Source organism: Poecilia formosa, unplaced genomic scaffold (assembly GCF_000485575.1).
Source record: "Poecilia formosa unplaced genomic scaffold, Poecilia_formosa-5.1.2 Scaffold34, whole genome shotgun sequence".
NCBI classification, from domain to species: Eukaryota; Metazoa; Chordata; class Actinopteri; order Cyprinodontiformes; family Poeciliidae; genus Poecilia; species Poecilia formosa.
Genome location: NW_006799973.1, coordinates 2,782,047 through 2,804,386, shown reverse-complemented (window position 1 = coordinate 2,804,386; position 22,340 = coordinate 2,782,047). Strand labels below are relative to the sequence as shown.

Here is a 22,340-nt window from a genome sequence, read left to right as displayed (position 1 = left end):
TGGTTATCAGCCTGTGGCATTATCTGCTACAAAACCCTTTTTATTTATCTGAAACCACAAACTGTAAAAGAAAAACTTTTTGTTGTGTCCATTTGAAACCATTTCCCCCCCCACTCTTTTGCTCTGTCTTCCCTTAACGCGAACACACACACACACACACACACACACACACACACACAGAGCAACTTCCCTTTTGTGAAAACATGCAAATCTGCCCAACGACCAACTAATTATATCTGCCACCTGCATAATAAACTCTCAGTCTTCCTTCTCATGTTCAGCCTCTCTTCTCTCCCGGTTCTGCTGTCGCACATGATGCCTCGATTTCATTTTTATAGCTGCGTGAAGACAAATGTGACCAAAACATGACTGCTCGCTTTGCAAATGGTCAAGCAGTTGTTCCGCCACTGGGTGGCAGTAGCGACACACCGATTCCCTGACCGCTGCTGACCAGATGCCCTGCTTTAAGTGAGCCAGCCATCAGTCAAATGTCACCTCTACAGCTCAGAGTCATTTCGCCTCATCATTGGCTTGGGTTCACATTTCCTGCCTTGCTTGCTCTCATTTCACACCTATGCACTTAAAAACCTTAAGTATCCTTTAGGTTTTCTTTTTAAGGGAAGTATTTTCATACATTATGGAGACCCCCACATGTAGTTTAATTCAACTCAGTTTAATCTAATTAATTTTTTTGCCTTCTGAAGGCTCCGTTTTACTCCTTATTACTGTCAGGCCAAAAGAACTGAGGGACTTTCTGCTGGTAAGCATCATCTATTAATAGTCATAACAACATTTCCTTACAGTAGGATACAGAAAAGTAGCAGTCATTGATTGATGCATGGTCACTGCGAAGATGATTACTGCTTTTATAGCTAAAGATGTTTGGCTCAAAGCAACCAAGGCCCCAAACAGAATGTTTTCAACTTCTTAAAAAGAGTAAAAATCTAAATTTCAGACCATAAAAAGAATTAAACATGGTCAGACAATAGGCTGAAAATGACTGTTTTATGCATCTGTGTTTATTCATTTCTTTGGACTAAAACCTTTAAAGAAATAAACTGTGACAAAACTACAAATGTCGTGATACGGAGACACAATAAGCCTCATCTTAGGGATATTTAGGTTTCCTAATACAATAGTTCAACCTCTGAAACTGACTTTCTGGCGTAAAATTACGTTTAGGTCAATACATTCATAATATTCTTATTTTACTCCACAGGCTTCTTAAATCACCGGACGCAGATATAATAAAGCGTAACATGCGAGCAGCGATAATAATCGCCATAATAACCATCATAAATGTTACTATCTGGCGCAGGACGGCCTTGAAGAGTTGGTGAAACGCGCTCGAAACACACACCACAGCTGAAAAAACTGTGGTTGTTGAAGTTATGTTAAATATGCTTAAGCTATTAAGCAGGTTGTTATCTTTCATATGTCTTATCTTTAATTAGTCATCTTTGTAACTTTTAAATTAACTTTGGTGAAACCTGCAGAAACCCTGAACAGCTGAATAAAGGAAACGTTCAGACGATGATCACCGCAGAACAAATATGCAGCCTGACAGAAAGTTTTATGCAAAACCTTTTTGTTTTTCTTAAATGTAATTATTATTATGACTTTAAAGATTTAAATAGTTGGAACATTGATTTTGATATTTAACTTTGCACACGTTATGCTTTCTTTTCTTTTTAATAGTATACCAGTTTTGAGTTTCCATCAGTCGCTCAAAAGCAAAAATAGAACCACTTGATATTCTGATACGTCTCACTTTTTTGAAGCACCACTTCACTATTGTAAGTTGAGCCGAGCCACAGTTAACATTTAGGTGTGTTTTCACAACATGGGATCATCCGTGGGTCACATACTGGATTGAACTAATTAGCTACACCGATTTCATGCAGAGCAACTCCACGTAAAAACTCCAACTAGTTGTGATTTTTAGGCATAGACAGGAGCTGCTTTTCCAGTTGTCGTTCACATGAAGTCAGTGCATCAGATACGAGAAGCCAACATCGAAACCAATCCAACTTGGTGCCCATCCAGCGTCAGCAGAATCCAAACAGGACCCACATACTCATGTTGGCTGGCTCCTGGCGCTCTCTGCAGCAAGCAACATGTTTGTTTTAGTGAACCAGATGTGAGATCAGTCGGCTTCAGAGCATGCATGAACGTCTTCAGGGAATTGGGGGGGCGGGGGGGGATTAGGTGACGATCTGCTTGAGAAGCTCCACTCGCTGCATGACGGTGAGGGCCCACACACATGCGTGCAAACTAACCAACATGCTGACTGCAGGATTTCCCTCAAAACGATTAAGCTAATTTGGTCAGGATGCAAAATTAAGGATGCTGGTTAGTCTATTTTCAGGGTCACTTTGTGGTTGTTCCCGTTTTACATACAGTAAGCCCCCCTGTTTTGGGGACTTTGTGATGGCGGCTATTGGAGAAATATGAGAAGTGTCCACTGTTGCTCAATTTCTGCTAAAAACCACAGAATTTGCCCCAAAATAGCATCTTCCTCTTATTTACACAAAATTGGTAAGAAGACACGAACGTTACTTTAATAGCTGCTCAGATCGAGACGTTTGGAGCTCACGGTTACAAGACCAAAATCAAGCGGATGAAACGATGCATGTTCTCCTCGTCCATGTGTGCAGCAGACGGGGAAAAGGTGTGTGACGATTCATGCCGTGAAACGGCCTGCAGACGGTAGCATGGTGGATAATGTGGTCAGTAATATGGTGGCGGGACAGTATATCAAGATGCTGTGTCTTTTTCTCACTTCCCCTCCCGACTTCCCCTTGTACCGGGTTGAATGCTGAGTGCTAAACCCGACATTTACTGTCAGTGTAGCTATTAATATTAACCTGCTCTCCCTCTCTCACTCTCTCTTTCACTCCATCTTTTAAAAAAACCTGCTTATCTTTAACAACACGCTGCCGCGCGTTCAAACACACGACTCATTTGACCCATCACAATAAGTTAAAGGTGAGACGATAATATTAGGAGCAAGAAGATGCATATTTCTGCACAAACACGACGAAAACCAGCAGGGAGAAACTTTTTTTTTTTTTTTTTTCTTAGGTAGCTTCAGGGTTCAGGGGGTTTGATCTGTGACTGTGAGAAGCCAGAAGGCGAAGCTAGACGAAACGCTGCATCTTAACCAGATTAAAATTAATGCTGTATAATCCTGTGTCATGAATAAATGATGCAACAGAAAGGAACGAGGAACAACGCTGTCTGTGCACAGTCTGGACTGTTTCTGTTATTCTCCTCTGGGTATTTTGGCTCAGATAAAACTTGACTGCAACAAGTCTGAGCCCCGCTTCCTGAATCAGGCTTGGATGTGGAGTTATTACGATTATTCCTCAATTATTTAAAAAAAAAAAAATCCAACAGGATGCTCACTTCAGCCGCAATAAAACAATTTTTTAGCATCAGAAAGAAATTTCACTCACTCCAGACACTAACCAAATGAAGCAGTGCGTAAATTATTATTGAACAATAAAAGAAAACGACTAAATATTTTAATAAAACGTCAAAGTAAGAAATAAAATAATACAGAAAGACACGTTAATAAAAACAGAAGTTGCTGGTTAATGATGAAAGTTTGCATTTCATCATTGCTCAGTTGAACGATTAGCAAATTTCAGTTCAATAAAACAGCTAAACATTAAATAAAATGAACTCATAAACAGTATAATGTGATTTTAACTAAGTCTGATTCCAGGCTCATGTAGAAAATAGCAAAAATTTCACAAATTATAATCCAATTTTTCTGCCAAAACAATAAGAAAACGTTACGGAAAATGAATTAGATGCTAATTAATGTAAGGGTTTAAATGAATTGATTCTAAATGATTATTCAAATTCATTAGTTAATTTCTAATCTCCTCAGTTGAGAAATCGTTTCACCTTTACACTCAATTATTGAGCTGATCCTTTAGTTGTATGCAAACACATGCAAAATAACTGCAGACTCCGTTATCAGAGCTTCTGACATAACTTTCTTCTTTTACCAGTTTCAGCCTTTGCTTCGTCTGCATTGTTTTCCACCGTGTTACAGTGAAACTGTTACTGTTTGCTGCTTTCTGTGCGGCTGATGTGTCACCCTGATGATCGGAGCAATTTCTCCGAGGTCGCAGAAAGTGACCACATCGGGGTTAAGATGTGACTCTGAGCTTTTTCAAATCCGTGAATCACCCTCTGATAAAAGGTTGCACATCAGCGCATGAAAATTCGCAACATGTTTAGCAAATTGAGTCTTGACGACGGGCCCGGAGAAAACATGAGCTAATTGACATTTGAAAAATTGATTTCTGGTAATTGGTGAGTCAACCAGCAGCCCTGCTGTTGTGTGTGTGTGTGTGTGTGTGTGTGTGTGTGTGTGTGTGTGTGTGTGTGTGTGTGTGCGTGTGCGCGTGTGTGTGTGTGTTTAGCCGGTCAGCTCAGGCTGTCTGTCACTTCTCGCAGCCTCTTTTGACCACCTAACTGAGGCTGTGAGGTGAGAAGAGCTGCAATTCATTCTGCTTTCCTTCTAAATATTTTTAACTACTGAGAAGGAGGATTATTTTAAGTGTTTCCCCTTTTGATATTCTGTTTCTTTTCTAACGTACAGACAAAATTAAGCCTGGTCAAAGCAAAAGCAAACCCTCCGTGGCATGCACAGCCACACAAAGCTTATACCACTTTTAAAGTTGCATGAAGCCTTCCTTATCAGTGAAACATCATTGAGGTAAAACCCTAATGCTACAGCACTTGAGAAAAAAAAAGAAGAAAATGTTGGTGGTGCAGCACATTTTTCCATCCTAAATTGAATCTCCGCAAGAATATTTAACATGTACCATTAATTTGGAGCATGCACGCACATGAACACACGCAGGGCAAGTCAGGTGACCTTTCCCTGCGTCCAGTCCATCCTTTCACCTCTCATCCTTTGATGTTCTCTAATTAGCTGAGCTTGTTAGACCCAGTGGCATTAATCAACAGCCAAGAGATGACTCTTCCTCACACACACACACACACACACACACAGACACACACACAGTTCCCTCTTCCTCACGCCTAATTGGTCTTGGCAAATGATGGGCAGCAACGACAGAGAGCTGCACAGACGGCCACTTACCTGGCAACCACATACTGGAGAAGTCCTTGGCCGCTATCGCCGCTGTCTTGGTCATATCTGTGTGAGAGCGTGCGTGCTTCCTAAAGAAAAACTCTCACTCGCCCTCCCCGTGTCGAGTGTATTCAATCATATGGTTGAATTACCTCTCCCTCCCTCCCCGTGCCTGCCTCTCTATCTCTCTCTCTCTCTCTCTTTCTGTACCAATACACACCCCCAAGGCCCCACCTCCTCCCCACATCCTGCAACATAACAGGAAGTAGCTCAAAAGAATAGGAACTCAAACACAGAGTGGAGAGTAAAATACAACACATGCATAAAAAAATAGAAAAAGAAAGGGGGACACGGCAGAAGAGAGTGGGAGAGAGTGAGCGAGCGAGGAGATTGATCAGATAGATTGAGGTGAAAAAGAGGGGGATGATAAGTGCCGTCGGAAAGTGATGGCGCGGCTGGAAACAGCCACTCACTCACACACACACACACACACACACACACACACTCGGTCACACACACTCCTGCTAACGCGCTCACACATGCGAGCCGAAAACAGCCAGCTTGACGAGTTTATGACGGATGGCTTGAACTCTGACCCAAAGTACATTCAGAGCTCTTTAAAACTTTTACAGCCATCACAGTTTCTGTTCGTCATACCTGTGTTTATGTTTTGACTGAAGGGGGCGAGAGGGAGCACACGGGTGGGCGTCCGGTGGTCTGTCGGCCCCCAGCAGCAGAACAAGTGAGACATCCTCGGCTAAGTTTAACTCTCTAACCCAGGCGGAAGGAAAAAGTCAGTCAGTACGCTCACTGTACCACTGACCACGCCACACTGTGGGCTGCACACAGTGACACACCACAGAAACCCACACTATGAATCTCTACACGTGACGGGTACACGGGGCATGAGTGGAACATTGCAGATAAAAGTAAACATGAGCCACTATCAGCGCCACCCACTTGGATTAAAAGACTAAACCGATAAACAAGTGAAACGCTAACGTCGAGGAATGATGCTGCGGTTGCAGAACGGCGCGTTTCAGCAGGATTTCTTCTCGCCAGATTCTCATATCTGAATGAGTCAGTGGGCTGCTGTGGCAGTGAGCCGGAGCGGCCACAGGGTGGCACTCTTTGTTCTTCTAAGCCGGGATCCGGGCCCCTGAAGAGAGAGGTCGAATCACTCCTCCCTGTCCCCTCTCCCTGGGTCTGAGTTCACTAATTCAAAAGCTAACAGCAGCAGAGTTCCCAAGTTTAACCTTATAAATACTTTATGTGGTGATTTACAACAACCCCATGTACTGCAGGACACAGCGCTGCACTTCAGGTGCTCAGTTAGAAAGAAACAGGATTGTTTTCTTGGCCGGATCCCATTTCTAGGTTTATCCCTCCCAGGTTTAGAAACAATTACGGCACACAAAAGTTTATAAAAAAATTACAATCGATTAATATTTCAATGCCTGCAAACATTTTTTGTACCGGTGCTTTCTCAAAATAATACCTTTAAAAAGAAAGGTCTTCATTCATTAAAAAAGAGGGGAAAAATGTTACAGCAACAATGTTAGAGCAGATTTTTACAGGGAATATTAAAAAAGATACATAATGTTTTTTTTTTTTTAATTTTTTATCACATTCTGATATTAAATCAGACAAAACTTTTCCTGTTTTAAGTCAGTCAGGATTACCAAAATTATTCCTTTGCACTAACTGAAAGAATATTGAGAGAGAGATTTTAATATGCTCTGTAAATTCAGACATTTACTTTGACTAAGGTCAGTGTCTTTGTATAATTTGGGGAAGCCCATTTGATGATGTCATAGGGCGAAACCTCGGTCACACGGCTTCCTTGTGTGTCTTTACAGGAAAATGAAAAGAAACCAGCGAAGCTCGCAGGAGGAGAAGTGTAGAAAAACGAGGGAATATCCGACCGTCACGCCGCTCAGGCCAGAAACTGGATGTTTCTCCCACAGATAATGTGGTTTTGGTGTGAAATGTGCCTTTTTATTTTATTTTATTAAACAAAAGGTATTTTTTCATAATTGCTTTAGCCGCTCAGCAATAAACTTTAACCATTTTCTGTAAATCATAGTGAATATAAAAAGATTCTCTCTTGTTTGTTTTATTACAAGAAAGGCACACAATTTCCAGTTTCAGGGTGTTTTTGAGGTACAAAATAAATTTTAGTTTATTCTCAGCAATAAAAGAATGATGCGTTTTATTCTTTCGCTAAAAGCAGAAATGTGTTTCACCAAGCTCGATGTTCAGGTGCATCCATGTCTGCTTTTTGCAGAGAGTCACTGGTCATAGGTACTAAGCTTTAAACAAAACAAAAAACATGATTAGTCAAAGCTGAAGGCTTTGTGTTGTACCAGATGCTTCCTTTTTTCTCTTGTAAGCAAAAATGTAAAACCAAAAAATGCTTAGAAAGTGTAAATCTGCTTTAAGTACCTATGAAGGTTGAAATCTGCTCCATTTTTATATTTCACTAAATCATAATTGAAAGGCTGCAAAAGATCCCCAAGCCGCACATTGGACTATTCTGTGATATGGACTTAAATATTTATCACAATTCGACTTTTCTTTTTGGTAACTGTGACTGGGGCTGAAAGGCACAGCAATCAGAGCCCCACAAACACAAATACTGCTCTTAAAAATCAGTCCTAATAGGCTTCTTTAGGACACCAGGCACATAAAGAAGTGTGAATTTTAAAACTTATTGATATCGATATAAGTAATATTTTAAATTAATACAAACAGTTTTGTTTTTTTTACATAATTAATAAATAAATAAAATTTCTTATCACAATAAGTAATAAACAATACGATAAATCCCCCGACCGTACGCTGGACACGTCATTAAAGGCCGAGAGTTTTAATTTACTGTATCAGATTTGGAAACCGCTCAGCTGGACGAATCAGTGACAGAAGGTACTTTAAGGGAGGTCAGTGGGGAGTTTGGTGGGTTCTTGGGTCAGGGGTCACCAAGGCAGCCTGGCTTTGGCCGTGACCTTTGCTCAGACCAAAACCAGCCCACATAAAAACCAGAGTGTAAACATGCATGAATGCATAGCTGACTGAGAAACTCAAACAAGCTGCTGCAGTGAAATTACACAGCAAGCAAAAATGCTCACAACTTAAACCACACAGAGATTTTATTCAGTCATTTACACTTATTTATTCAGACCGAAGCTGTGAGCCAAGTCCGCTGCCGAAACTGATTCAAACCAGCTGGAGATTTGAAGGCTTGAGCTGCTTATGGTGAGAATTTGCTCGCTACTAAAAGTTGTGTTTGTAAAACGGCAAACACAAGCACGCAATCTGATTGTGCGACTCCAGGGAGGAGGATGGGGAGGAGGCTGGAGCCTCTGGAGCGCCATCAATCACTCCACTGTCAAAGAATGAGGGAGAGGCAGGGAGGGAGAGTATTAGATGCTACAAAAAGAGAAAGAGGAAGGGGGAAACTGCGAGGGAAGGAGGAAGGAGATGTAAAGGTGACGGGGATGAAGGTGAGAAGGGGATGAATAAAGAGATTGGAGGGAGGATGTCAGCTGGGAGGAGGATGTTTGTGTAATGGGTCATCACAGGGACAATTCAAAGGTCTCCAACTGGTTCAGTATAGCGCTACGGCGAGGCCCTCCTATATCTACCGCAGCCCCGGGCCTACAGCACACTCTGGCTTTAATTCATGTAATCCATCACACTCCTCTCCTTCTGGATGGGGACGGAACGGGGCTCGGACGTGGACCCCAAGTCCAAACAGTACGACTCGATTATACAAAGGGAGAGATTTCAAATCCACTCCCACGTCCAGGTGTGTTTGTGGCTCCACGAAAACTTGCAGGATTATAAGCAGTAGCTCTAACAGTGTGCGCTCTACAGAGGTTGAGGTAACCTATGGGAAGCAGCGGGGGCTAAAACACACTAACGCTGCTGGCTGCTCTGGGACCGGCGCCATCTCAACCACATGCACCTTCACAACACCTCTTCCTCTCCTGTCCTAATACTTCTCAATTGCTTCTCATCCTCTACGCCCTCTGCCCCTCCATCCTTCTTCCTCCTCTCTGTATCATCTCGGCAGCCCATTGGGAGCCAGGTTTGTCTAGACAGACACTGCTCTCTCCCATGGCGCGACCAAGGTTGAAGCTCAAATCTTTATCTCTGCTCGCCTAACCCTGGCCTGTTCTTTTGGCACAGGAGGGAAGGGCCTGGCAGCACAAAGGACCACCGAGGCCACTAAACTGCCCCCTGACAAAAGAGGCTGCAGCGAATAGCCATCCTTGCTCTGCTTATTAAAATATGTACAGATGGTTGCTATGGTTGCTGATACCTCTCCCCCTTGTGGCTGCTGATAGACATGGCAACGTGGCAAATTTAGATTTGTTTATTTAAATTTAACCTCCTGGAGATGATGACGCTAAGACGGATTCTTCATGAGGTCAAGAAAATTAAGGACAACCCTGGCCATCCTCTTGATGAGACTGACTTGGGAAGACACAGTGTCTTCAGTCAGAGGCTTTTTCAGATTCCCTGCAATACTGACCGCTACAAGAGATATTTTCTGCCAACAGCCATTACTATCTATAATAACCCTTCGACGGCTTTGAAAAAAACGAATTACAACAACATTCGTCTCCCTTTGGGATTATTAAGGTATTTTTGAACTTGAATTTAAAATTATTTAGACAACAATAAGTAGAACTGCAACTGAGGAAAAGAAGAAGTAAAACACCCAAAAGTGAGTCTCGGTGTTTTTCTGTTTACAAACGATTTAGTGTGTCTCTGCAGCACAGATAAGTGCAAGAGGAAGCTAGAAAAAAAAAAAAACATCACATGTTATGGAGCTTGCTGGGCTACATTTTTACTTTAAACGTAATGTTTTCTGAGTTCAAAGTTAAAAAAATGAAAAATCGGAATAATCCTGAAAGATTGAAATCTTTTCTGGAAAGTCATCAATTTCAACATCAAAAAACCAATATGGCTTCCAAACACATAAAACATACACTTAAATTAAAGATACAAACATTTAAATTTAAGACACAGACACCTTCATTTTAGATGTGTTTGAATGCATTTCTATCAGCTTGCATATCTGAAGAATGTGTATAATATGTACTAGTAGATGCATTAATTTTTATTTTTTCGTTCTTTGAATGACTAAAATTATAAGGTAATATCATACCATTTATTGAAAAGTGGGAAAACAATTAAAGCCATAAGTGACGCTGATGTCTGTCAACTGTGACTCATGAGGTTTTTGAAGCAGTTAATTTTTGTAGACATTAATTTGTTGGCAAAAAAATCTCTGAGTGTTTTTAGAAGCAGTTGAGACCCAAATAGACGATTAGAAACATGCAAACATGGAATTTTGCAGAAGAGATCTCCTTTAAAAGAAAGTAATTCCTGTCCATTGTTTCCACATGCCTGCTCAGGATGAACTACTGCTTGAGCTTCATCAATAACTTTTTACCAGTCAGCCATTATTACTCAGTTAAATCAACTGAACTAAAGTGAATCCAACCGGATTTAAACTAACTGCATGACTGAATGGAAATGAACTGAATCTGGAATAAAGTGGATCCTATACAAGTAAGATATAGAGTTAGATGGGTTTTATCCTTTAAAGTGGTTTTCTATGAATAGGTATTATCTAAATAAAAATAACTGAAAAGATTACAGAACATTTTAGAATGACCTCGTTCACAATAAACAGCACATTGTTGCAAGTTACAGCAGCAGTATCTCAATTATTATTATTTTTTTCTTTTACTGTGCAGTCCAAAGTTCAAGTATAGACACTGATTCCAAGCTACGTACTGGAAGTATTTAAGATTATAATCTATTGTCCTGAATGCTTACATTCCTCCCTGGAACATTACCTTCTCTGCAGATGGAAGCACAAGTTCAGACACGCACACAGTAACTGTTTGTTGACCAGAAATGGAACATGTTGGCTGTGACTTTTTTACCAACCAGTTGAAAACTCAAAAATCGTATCTTTCTGTAATCGGACAACTTTATTTAACTGCGACCGCGTTTCAGTAACCACAGCTGTACGTGGACGCTGTTACTGAGTGGAAACAAGTTTCTATTTCTAGCATCGGATGGTCAGAGGAAACACTCAGACGATCTCTTCTAAGTCACCACACTTGCAGCTCATTCAGTCTGTGAGGGAGAGCAACAGTTTAGTAGTTAACAGGAAGGCTGCACAGAAAACTTGCTTTGTTTCAGCCATTGAATCTCTGTTTGCTACGGACCTGCTGGATTATCAAACATCAGCCTCAGATGTCAGGAAATGCTGCTTTCGCAACGCTATCAGAGTCAGTCACTACAAGAAGATGGAAAAGTCGGTTTAAAAGATTTTCCTTTTGCCTTAAAATATTAGCAAACCCCCATTTTACAGCGTCTGATCTCTCACACAGCATCATGACATTGCCTCTGCTAATATCAATAATTAATGACGGCTCATGGCAGGAAGGCTAAACAAATATATTTTTAATTCTCCTCTCGACTCCTGACAGGATAGTTCCTAAAACAAAACTGGAATCGACTCGATTTGGTTTTGGCAGTTCAAAGATGCACCAAACCCAGAGATTCACATAATTCAGATCAGGACATCTCTGGTGACTTCAGCTGTGGCCGTCTTCAGCCTAATCTTCATCTCCTCTTCTTCTTCCTTTCATGCCAAACCCTGTCATCATCATCCTCACCAGCGTCCTGCTCTCTCTTTGCAGCCTTCCTCGTCTTTCCTTTCACCCAGTTCAAACTTTCTCCTCTCCTCCTCTGCCTCTCTTTCTCCCTCAGACCTGCTGGTCAGCAGCAGCTGTGACATCACCGGCCACCGCTCTCCGCTTGGATTGGACACTCGGCCACGTTGCCAGGCAACAGCAGTGAAAGGTCTCGGTGAGAGCGTGCTCGCGTGTGTGCGCGCGCGTGTGTGTGTTTATGTCTGTTTGTAGCTTCGTGAGTGAAAGGTGTGTGAGCGATTTTCCTCGCCTTGCCCTTTATCTGTGCATGAAGAATGATCAGAACAGATATACCTCCATGCTTTATCACAGATCAAAGCATGTAGATGATTGGGCTGCCTCGGCGCCGTCCTCCTCCAACGCAGAAGAAGAAGAAGAAGAGGGATATGTGTGCGTTAATAAAGAAGAAAGATGGCACAAGTGTGCACGCGCGTCAGTGTCCAACTAAATGAATGCGCATGTTGGTGTTGGAAATGGGTATATGTCTGTATATTGTGTGTGTGCGTGTGCGTGCGTGCGTGCGTGTGTGTGTGTGTGCGTAAGCCCCCGGGAGCGGGTGGTTATTGTATCTGACACAGCGGCTCTTTCTCGCGCCTCATATTTCTGGGCCGATCGATTCCTCTGACTCCCGACAAGACAATAATCGCACCTCCCTCTCTCACTCCATCACAACCATTATTACTGACCTCCCCAGGGAATGAAAAAGGGTGGAGGAAGGGAGAGATGAGGAAGGAAGGAAGGATAGAAGGAAGGGAAGGAGGCTGAGGAGTGATGGAGGGGGACGCAGAGTTGACAAAATGAGAGTAAGATGATGAAAAAATGAAAACGGGAAAAGGACGGCAGTGAGACAGCAGGAGTCGGCCTTGGATGGTGCTGAAAGGAGAGGCGCTTGGAAGTTGAGATAAGGTGATAGAGGGATGAGCTCTGAGGGGAAAAATACAAGACGAAAGATGGGGTTTGATAAAGTGGACGGAAGAATTAGAAAAAGACAAGTGATGGGGAATATGGAAGAAGAAACAGGAAGGACAATAACAGGGAGAATTAGTGGAGGGAGAGATGAAGGATTCACACTATCTCCTAATAAAGGAGAGAACAGGAGACAGGGACAGAGGGAGGGAGACGGAAAGCAAAGAGAGGTGAGGAGGGGGGTTAGACTGAGGTGAAAGAGGTAGAGACAGAGAAATATATAGGAACACACTCAAAAACAGAAATACACACACACACACACACGCACACACACATAGTGATGGCTGTGGAGAGCTGTGGAGGTCAGCGCTCAGAAATATTATTAAATTGACAAGAGCACAATAGTTGATTGGCAGCCTGACTCCTGCACCGCCATTCAGTGGAGAAAAATGGAGACGCTCGCGCTCACATGGATCTGCAGTTCTTCACAAGAATCAACACAGCATGTAGACACACACACACACACGCACGCACGCACACCCAGACACGTGCACACACACTCCCCTTTGTCTGTGGAGTGTGTGTTTGTATGTCTGCTTTGAATCTAGATGACAATTACAGTGATTGGCTCTCAATTTAAGGGAGTTGCTCTTTGACCCCATCACCTCTCTGGGCCTTCTTCACACATTTTCTCCTCAATGCTCCTGCCTGCCTCTTTCTTTCTGCAGATTCACTTCCTCCCTCGTTCCGTTTCCAAACTATTCCATTTCCCACCTGATACCATTATTTTTGCAAGAACAGACTCGCCTCGTGTTGCATTTATAGTGAGAAATATTTGTTCAATTATGCAGCCAAATGGATGTATTGTGCAAAGAGGTGAAAGAGGGATAGATAAGAGAAATAAGAAGCTAAGGAAGGGGGAGATATAGGTGGTGGTGAAGCAAACTAGAGAGGGGGGGGGCAAGGAAATTGGTCTGGCTAGCGGAACAGCTTTTCACCTCTCTCTCCTTCTCTTTTCTCTCCCTCCCTTTCCTCCTCTCTCCCTCCCTCTATTCTGCTTTGTATTCTGCAGAGATGACAGGGGGAAAGCTTTATTGCTCCGAGTTTGTATCGATCGGGGCCCCTGTGAGGGGGGAGGCCGGGGGACGCGCCGAGCGGGCCCTTTCTCAACGACGAGGCTCCCCCTCTCCTCCCAGCCCCTCTCCTCCTCGCTTTTCCTCCCGACTCCAAACCCTTCTCCTCGCTCGCCGGCTCACTCTGAAATTCAAATTTGAGGTTTGAGAGCTCAAGAAAGAGAGACTGGATGAAAAAAAAAAAAAGAGAGAGAGAGAGAGGGAGAGAGAGATGGAGGCGTCTGGCTTCTCCCCCTGACTGAGGCCTTGAATGAAGCTGGGATCTGATAAGGAGGGCCCACAAACAAACAGGGGGAAGAAATAGGAGGAATAAACGAGCAAAAAGGAATAAATCAGCTCCTGTACTCCTTCTTTGCTCCCCCTCTCACAGTAACTGTCCTCCTCCCAACCGTATCCCCACGTTTTTTTTTTGTTTTTTTCTTTTCTTTTTTTCTTGTGTGTGGTGAGAAGGAATTTGTTGACAGGTGAAGAATGAAGCGGGCCCAAGCATGCATAAAGCTCCCTGTTTCTGTCCTCGTTAGAGGGACAGCAGGGGAGACTGTACCCACTGAGCGACAGGAAAAAGCCCCTGAGGATGACGCTCTGTAGCATGCTGAACTACTTCAATGAGCGCGAAAAGGAGGAAACGCATCTCACGCCGACGTACAAATAGCAAATATCAACAAGCAAGTGACAAGAAAGGGGAGAATTGAAACAGCAAAATGCCACTCCTCGCCCCACTTCTTCTTCTTCTTCTTCTTCTTTTGTGTTGAAGAAGAGATCTGAAGACGAGGCCAGCTCATCAAACACTTGACTTCAACATGGCTGGATGAAGGGGGCTGTTTATCCCTTGATAGGATGCGCAGCGTTGCAGCAAGGCCGGGGACTGAAACAGATTGTGTGTCAGAGAGGTTACAGGGTTCAAGTTTATGACCAGAGGGCTGGATGGAGGTCAGGGGTTGTAGGTTCAACTCCCAGAGGGGCAAAGGAGGATCCCCTCTGCCTCCCATCCAAACATCCCTCTCACACTTAGTCTGATCCCATGCAAACCTGGGGCTGGGCCGCCAAACCGCTGGCAAACAAATACATACTCACAGCGATAACTCAGTGGAACATATTCATAAAACTCCAGCGCGCTCGCACAATTGAAAAACAAATGTTTCCCTCCTTGCTGTTGTCTGTTGTCTTCCCCCCCCACATTACCACTGATCATGTAATTCCCAGCCCCCATCATGACTGAAACAATCGCTGCCGTCCGCCTCCAACTCCATCTCACTTACTCCAGAAACATGTCAGGGCCTCGGATATCAGCAGCAGCAGATGTGAGTCAATGTGACAAATTCCTGTAAACAGTGGATACATACACTATAAATATATATTGTCATTGATATTGCCTGTGTGGTTTAGCGCAGCTCCAGATTGAGTTCAGTGATAGAGTATACATCAGAGACTTGTGCTGGATACTACGCGTTTGATTTGTAGAAAGATAGACACATATGTATGCCACTGCACACACTCACATGGAAACACACACACGCACGCACGCACGCACACACACCAATAGTACAATAACCTGCAGGCCCATAACCTGCCTTGTTGGCTGGATGGGTAAATGCATTATTAAACACATAGGATTTCATATGTAGAGACAGAAAATGAATGCTGCACTGCTGTGGATATGCACTCGATCCCTTCAGTTTTCACTATTCTGACCCGAATTTACTCACTGCTTTTACCTCCTACATGTCAGTGTGTTAAATTAATAGTTTAATAATCATTTTTATTAATAGATTATTGCTCTTTTTTCTGCATAACACTTTTTTTCTTAACCATTTTTCCTGCTTTTACTCTTTGCAAAATCCCAACTGTTCCAGAAAATAATTTAATAATAATTTACATTTAGATTCATATTAAAAAGACAGAATCTTTGGCAAAAAAAAATATTCCATGTGTCCTGATTAGCCAGGCTGAATATGGCGGTCACACTTGACAGGTGAGGCAGGAAAATTGTCTTGTTACAATGCAATGTTCTGCTGGGAGACAAGAGAAGCTGGCATTCATGTGGCTGTTACACTGACACATGCTGCCCACCTAAACATAGCAGAGCGTACAAAGTGCAGACCACCTCCATGACGGCAGTCTCTGACAGCACCCACACCCCTTCCCAATCCAGCAGGTCAACTCGAACTCGAACAGCAACAACTTTCCAGAAACGGCTCAACAGAGGGCTCACAGCACTGATTGGCCCGGAGTACAATAGAGGGTCCAAAATACTGAAAAGATCAAGTCCGCATCAGTATCGGATCAGTTTAACTTTCACGGCTTTGCATGGTCAAACTCCTTAGTGCGTCAGGAAACTATTGAAGAATCAACTCGACTCCTCGGGTCCTAAAAAATATGCAGACAGAAAAGTTGAGGCAGTCAAGCTGTTCCACTTTTAATTTTACGTTCTCTTGACAATTCAATGTTTTTTTTAATTAGTTTCTAATTATCCATATAATTAAACATTTCTTTTTGTTTATGTCTGTATTTACATGTTTTGTCACAGAACAGGTTTCTTCAAAACACTTCCAACTTGATTCTTTCACAGATCTGTTATTTGTTGCAGAAATATGGACAAAATAATCATTTTAATAAATAATAAAAATGAATAATAACTAAGAATGTCTTACAACATAGATGTAAACAAAAGGCAACTTAATCTGAACTCTCCAAGTTCAAAAAATGGTTAAAAAAATAATTTTAAGAAACTTCACTTCATCATACCAGACAAACAAAAATCATATCCATCATGCCAGCCATTTCTTACTTTCTTAAATTAATCGTTAGCAATCACAGTGACAGCTGCCCCTCTCTGCCGGTCAAGTTGTTGTTGCTCTTAATGGAAACACTGGACGCGTTGCTTAACGAAATGTTCTGCAGGAAATCAAGAGGCCCCGACATTCATGTTGTTGTTATGTTGACATATTCTGCCCATATGAACATATAAAAGGAGCATCACCACATTGATGACTGCAATCCCTCACAGCTGCCCCCCTCAGCAGGTCAAATGTCCAGCCCAAGTCGTTCTGCCTGCTCAACTTTTGGTTGGTGGCTTTAATATTGTAGCTTCGTAAATGTCTGACAGGGTCCAAAAGATAAAACAGAAGGTCCTCTAATGAACAAAAACATAAATCTTAACGCGAGCCATGTGTATTTGACAATTGCTCACGATGAGGGGTTTGGAGTTATAGCAAGCAAGGAACAAAAAAGACAAAACAACCCTTGGATTAACCAAAGGGCCCACACACGTGGAAGAGTTGAAGGGCAACTAAACCACAACACGAGCGCCGTGTGTGTTTACATCTGCAGGGCGGGCAGGCCGGGCCCCGACTCCCACGGTAATCGATGAACAAGGGAGGAAAGGGAGGCAGTGGGTGAGGAAGGGATGTGTGTGTGGGGGAGAAAATCGGTAAAGAAAGCAGGTTATCTCTCGTCATTATGGGAGGGGGAATCCCCGTCTGGGAAGGGGGTGGGGAGGGCCTGGTGGGTGAGGCGGGGTGAGGGAAGACCGGGGGTTCATTGATAAAAAGGGAGAGAGGGGAGAAGGGGAGACTATGTTTGGCATCGAGAGAGAGAGCAGACAATTATCTGTATTGATTAGAGCGGCCCAGTACTGTGAAGACTGAGAAAACTATGACTGGATCAATAGAGAGGGAGAGTCAGAGAGGAAGGGAGGGAGAGGGAGGTAGTTAGAGGATAGACAGACCAACAGAGAGAAACAAATGACACAGATAAAGGATACGTATAATGAAAAATATGAAGAAATAGATTGTTTGCAGGGCAAAGCAAGAGGCAAAGACATGAGGTGGCACAAAAGTTAAGAAGGGAGTCTGGGGTCAGGGAGTGGGGAAAGGAGCATCAATAAAAACATTAAGAGGTGCATTATGCTGTTGATGTCATTCCTCTTTATCATTGATTTGTCAGTACAACCACAGAGTTCATTCAACAAGTCATCCAGTGCCCTCCCATCACCACAACACATGGCTGCACAGAGGAAAGGCAGGAGCAGGAGGGAGGGCCTAAAAAGAGACAAGAAATACACCAAGAGCCACTAAAACCTGACCACTGAGTACTGATAAACTTGGGTCACAGAGATTTGGTCCCTATAAATCAAAACTATGAGGGGAAAAAGAGTTTTTTTCAGTTTTTACTTCATTTCTAATTTCTCTAATCTTGAGAAGAAAAGTATACTCTAATCTGACAGTTGTTACTGATCAACAGTTCTGCAGGTCTGAGTCTAAAATCGCCAATATATAATTACTCATGATGAAAACATCTATATATAATTACTCATGATGAAAACATCTANATATATAATTACTCATGATGAAAACATCTATATATAATTACTCATGATGAAAACATCTAGCAAAGCACACTTCAGTAAAGGACGGGCTGTATGTAAATGTCCCTGGAGCTTTTCTATGTAAAGTTTCTATGTTCCTCCTGTCCTGAAATAGACAAGCAGCATCCTCCCATTGGAGAAAAAAAAACAAATTGACACAAGCAGCAGGTACAGAAAATGGATGGATGGATTTTATAGTGTAATTAGTGTTAAAGTCAATGTTTTCCAAAGCAGGTTCTGAAAAGCCAGGTTCTGAGACCTTTACCGACCAAATTAAACTCATCATTGCTTATTTATGTTGTCAGAAACTAACGTGAACTTTTTTGAAAATCTGTCTATTTTACGATGCTTTTTTTTAATTATGTGAATTTTCAAAGAACCAGGCAGATGTTTCTTTTTTCATTTCAAACCATCAAAATGAAATCAGTGACGTTTAGATCAGATTGGAGAGAAAAATCACTTTAACTCAAACCAACATCTATGCTGTAGTTTCAGCTGCACCTTTACAGTGACAAATAAGAAGTGAAAGGAGAGACACACATGACCAATGATGGCCTTCCACAGACACAGATCTGTGTGCATAGAAGTTTGAAACTTTCCTGTGTGCTAAACACACAACAGTCACCAAGCGCTTACCTTTGAGGGTTAATTTCTTTTCTGCATAAAATAGCTGAAGTTTCTGCTCTGCACAGTTGTTTGCAACGTTTTGTTCATCTGTTTTTTGTCGAATAAAAGTAAAATAAATTATAGTACTAATGCCTGCTCTTGCAACAGAATAAATACATACAATCAGGCCAGCCTAAGGCTTCAAATAAAATACTAGATGCAAAAGGATTTATTATCATACAAAAGATGCATGTTTGCTAAGATAATATATGAGGTTGCAGATAAAGATAAAGTAAGACTGGGAGCTGAAGAAGCCGGTTCAGCTCTAAAATGTATCAAACTTCCCATCACTAGTGAGAGCAGTGCTCAGTTAAAAACGTACAATGCCAAGGATATTAATATTAAAGTAAACATTAACATTAAGTTCAACAATTTTCAAAAAGACATTATGATTTTATATTAAAACTAGTCCATTTAGCTGCTGACAAAACATTTGTTCCTACAAAATACTGAGGTTTGAGTAAAACATAAACTGGAAAAAAAAAAGCAACAAAGAAAAGAAAACCTAGATGTGATAGAGATTTAGAAGAATGTCAGATGGGAGGCAGTGTGTTGCTCAGGTAGGGGGCCTTTCTGTGGGGCCTCTCTTTTTGTCCTTGACAAAATCCAAAATGGTGGAGGAGGGGAGGAACAAAAGGCACACGAGGCAAAAACAAGAGAGTGACAACCTGTGCTGAGTTCATTATATATAAAAAAGCTACTACTGCCACATATTTTCTACAGTGCCTTCCTTTTCTCCAAGCTTCTTATTTGCAGACGTCTAAAACTCAAAACTCAAACTGGTATCGATAAATCTAGCTGTACCACACGCACGCACGCACGCACACACACACACTGTATGTCTTTCTATCTTTGCAACAACTTTGTAAAGATTTCTATTCATTTTCCATTCATTTCTAAAGCCCAACCTGAACTGAATTCACATCGTAGACCTAAACCTAACCAAAAAAACAACACATTCGTTAGGGGCCCTGGGCTCATAAGTAAGTAAGTAAAATTCATCTATAAAGCACGTATCACATGTATTAAAATCACACTTTGCATTTGCATTTGTTGGATCGATGAGCCCCATAAGATGAGAAATGCTAAACCTAACCATTACCAGTACGTGCCTGACCCTAATCCTGATCTAAACTCAATTCACACCTTAGTCCTAAACCAATCCCCTAACCCAGAAACAGCACTTCTTCTTATGGGACCCAGGCTTCTGGCCCCACAAGGACTAGTGGGACCCGGTACTTGCTAGGAAAATGGTCCTTACACTGTAGCAAAAACAAGACCACACATACACGCTGGATAACATCTGTCATTTCTTAGTTTATGGAACATTACAAGATGATAGAATTCAGCCGCCCACTCATTTGATATTTTCTGACACCAAAAGAGCAACATATTGTCAGAAAAGGTTTATACAAACGCATATAAATAGATGGGGAAACATAAACTCTGATTGAGCGAGCCGGAGCTGGATATTGAGGAAACCTTTGGTAAGGGCAGAAAATGTCAGGTTAGACAAATGACCTTTTAAACATGGAGCAGATGTAGAGAGTTATGCACACTATGGACAGAGGGCGCCTCAACTGTCCGTCTCTTAATGGCTAGTGAAAAGATAAGTGTCACGGTTTCACAAAGCCCTGGAATAAAACTGAGTTATTCCTGAATCAAAGGTGAAATTTTATAGTTGATGGTGCCTCTGCACGTTTGGATAAAAAACACTGGAGCATGCCTACAACAGAAAATGCAAGGAAAAAATAGGGGCGGGGGAGTATTAAAGATGCAGTACAGAAAGAAGTAAGTGACAGTGACAAAGAGGTTGGGAGAGCAGGCCATGAATTACAGGTGTGGAGTTATGCATGGATGACATCACTGCACCCCTCCTCCAGCCCTTGGGAATGGGCACCTTGGAAACGGTCGCGAGGGGAACAGAGTGGAGGGGGACGGGGGGAAAGTGGAGCAGGTAGGGTGGAAGACTGACAGCTAATGCAGCACTAAATGTAACCATTTCAACAATGTTTTGTGCTGATAAAGAGCAAAAATTCACGACAACATACCAACATTTACCTTCGCTGAGTCCGATTCAGCCAATGGACCACCTCTGCTCATAAAAGGCAACGAGGAGAGGCTCTATCACAGCCACAGCCCGCATTGTCCTCCTCCTCCCCCATATACTGTGACCTCTCATCCACTCCAGTCATTTAGGAAGGGGAGATTTAGAGCGGCATGATGGTAAAAAACAGGCACATGACAGAGAGGCAGAGACGGCCTCCATGGTCTCTGTTTTAACACATGGAGGAATATTGATGGAAAAACATGTAGACGCAAAAAGAGGAGCTGTCATAGTGAAATGTTGGCCGTTAATGTATATACGGGTGCTTTGGAGGTCATTCTGACCAACAAGCAAAAAGCCAGGAGAGTGCACTTAGAAAACTAAAGTTAGCGAACGACACGTTCCTTGATCTTTTCAGGCATTGCAGTAATGAACAAACATGGCCGTGGCCACAAACCATTCTGACCTTGGAAGGCTCTCCCTGTTACTGTAGCTCTGTCTGTCTTCTCCTTCAATTAGTAAATAAAGCATTCTTAACTTTCTACCCAGCCAACATTTATATATCGGTAGAAAAAAGGCAAGAAGGTACAAGAAGGCCCTGTGCTAATTGCAGTGTGGGCTCTAGCTGTGTTTCTCAATTTGAATTGGTTTTCTTCATATCTATTTAAGATCCAGATAAGGCTGAAGGTACCAAACTGTTTGTGTTTCATACAGGATGCATTTAGGAAACTCAATGGGAGAAAGCTATTTTGATCCAAAACCCACTCCAACCTGACCTGAATCACTGAGCCCACAAATGCTGACTCAGGGTGTTTTCACACCTGACAGTCTAGTAGCTCCGGTTCAATTGGGAAACCTTCGATTGCAACATTTGTTACATTTTCAGCTGGTGTAGTTCGCTGTCACACTGTGAAATGATCCAAACCTTTTGAAAAACCTGTTCCGCTCCTCGCCTCTAGTGGCACTGCAGCAAGAACCACTGAAGAAAACGACATAAAAACCTCAGAAGAAGACATAAGCTCCACTTCCTTCTTCAAATAATGTAAACAAAAATGGAGTATCTGCAGATTTTAGTAGTACTAGGATTTCTATTTTGTCACTGGTAGAAGACCATGAGTCATTCCTCTAACTTGTGCTAGACTCATTGCTTTGCTTTTGTTGTATTTTCCCAGAATGCCCAATGCTTTTGGAAGCAGACTTCCAAAAGCGGGAAGTCTGCTTCCTGCTTTTGGAGCGGTCTCCGGTCCTCCTTGTATTCACATATGCATTCGAACCTCATCAGAGTTTACTTAAACAAAAAACGAGGTCGAACCGAGGAACAAGAGTTTGGCTTTTTGGTCCGTGTCAAAGTTCAATTGTGTATTCA

At 42.3% G+C, this 22,340-nt stretch overlaps 1 protein-coding gene across 5 annotated transcripts in view; it reads right to left on the bottom strand.

Moving 5' to 3' along the window:
* pou2f2b (POU class 2 homeobox 2b) overlaps positions 1-22,340 on the bottom strand; it is a 64,762-nt gene that overhangs the window by 23,872 nt on the left and 18,550 nt on the right. Inside the window, exon 1 of one of the 5 annotated variants that reach the window (XM_007550223.2) lies at positions 5,126-5,275. The exons of the other annotated variants lie outside the window; for them this stretch is intronic. Within the exon in view, the coding sequence (XP_007550285.1) occupies positions 5,126-5,180 (55 nt within the window). The 5' untranslated portion in view covers positions 5,181-5,275. Of the gene's footprint in view, positions 1-5,125; positions 5,276-22,340 lie in introns of those variants that run through there. 5 annotated transcript variants of the gene reach the window in all.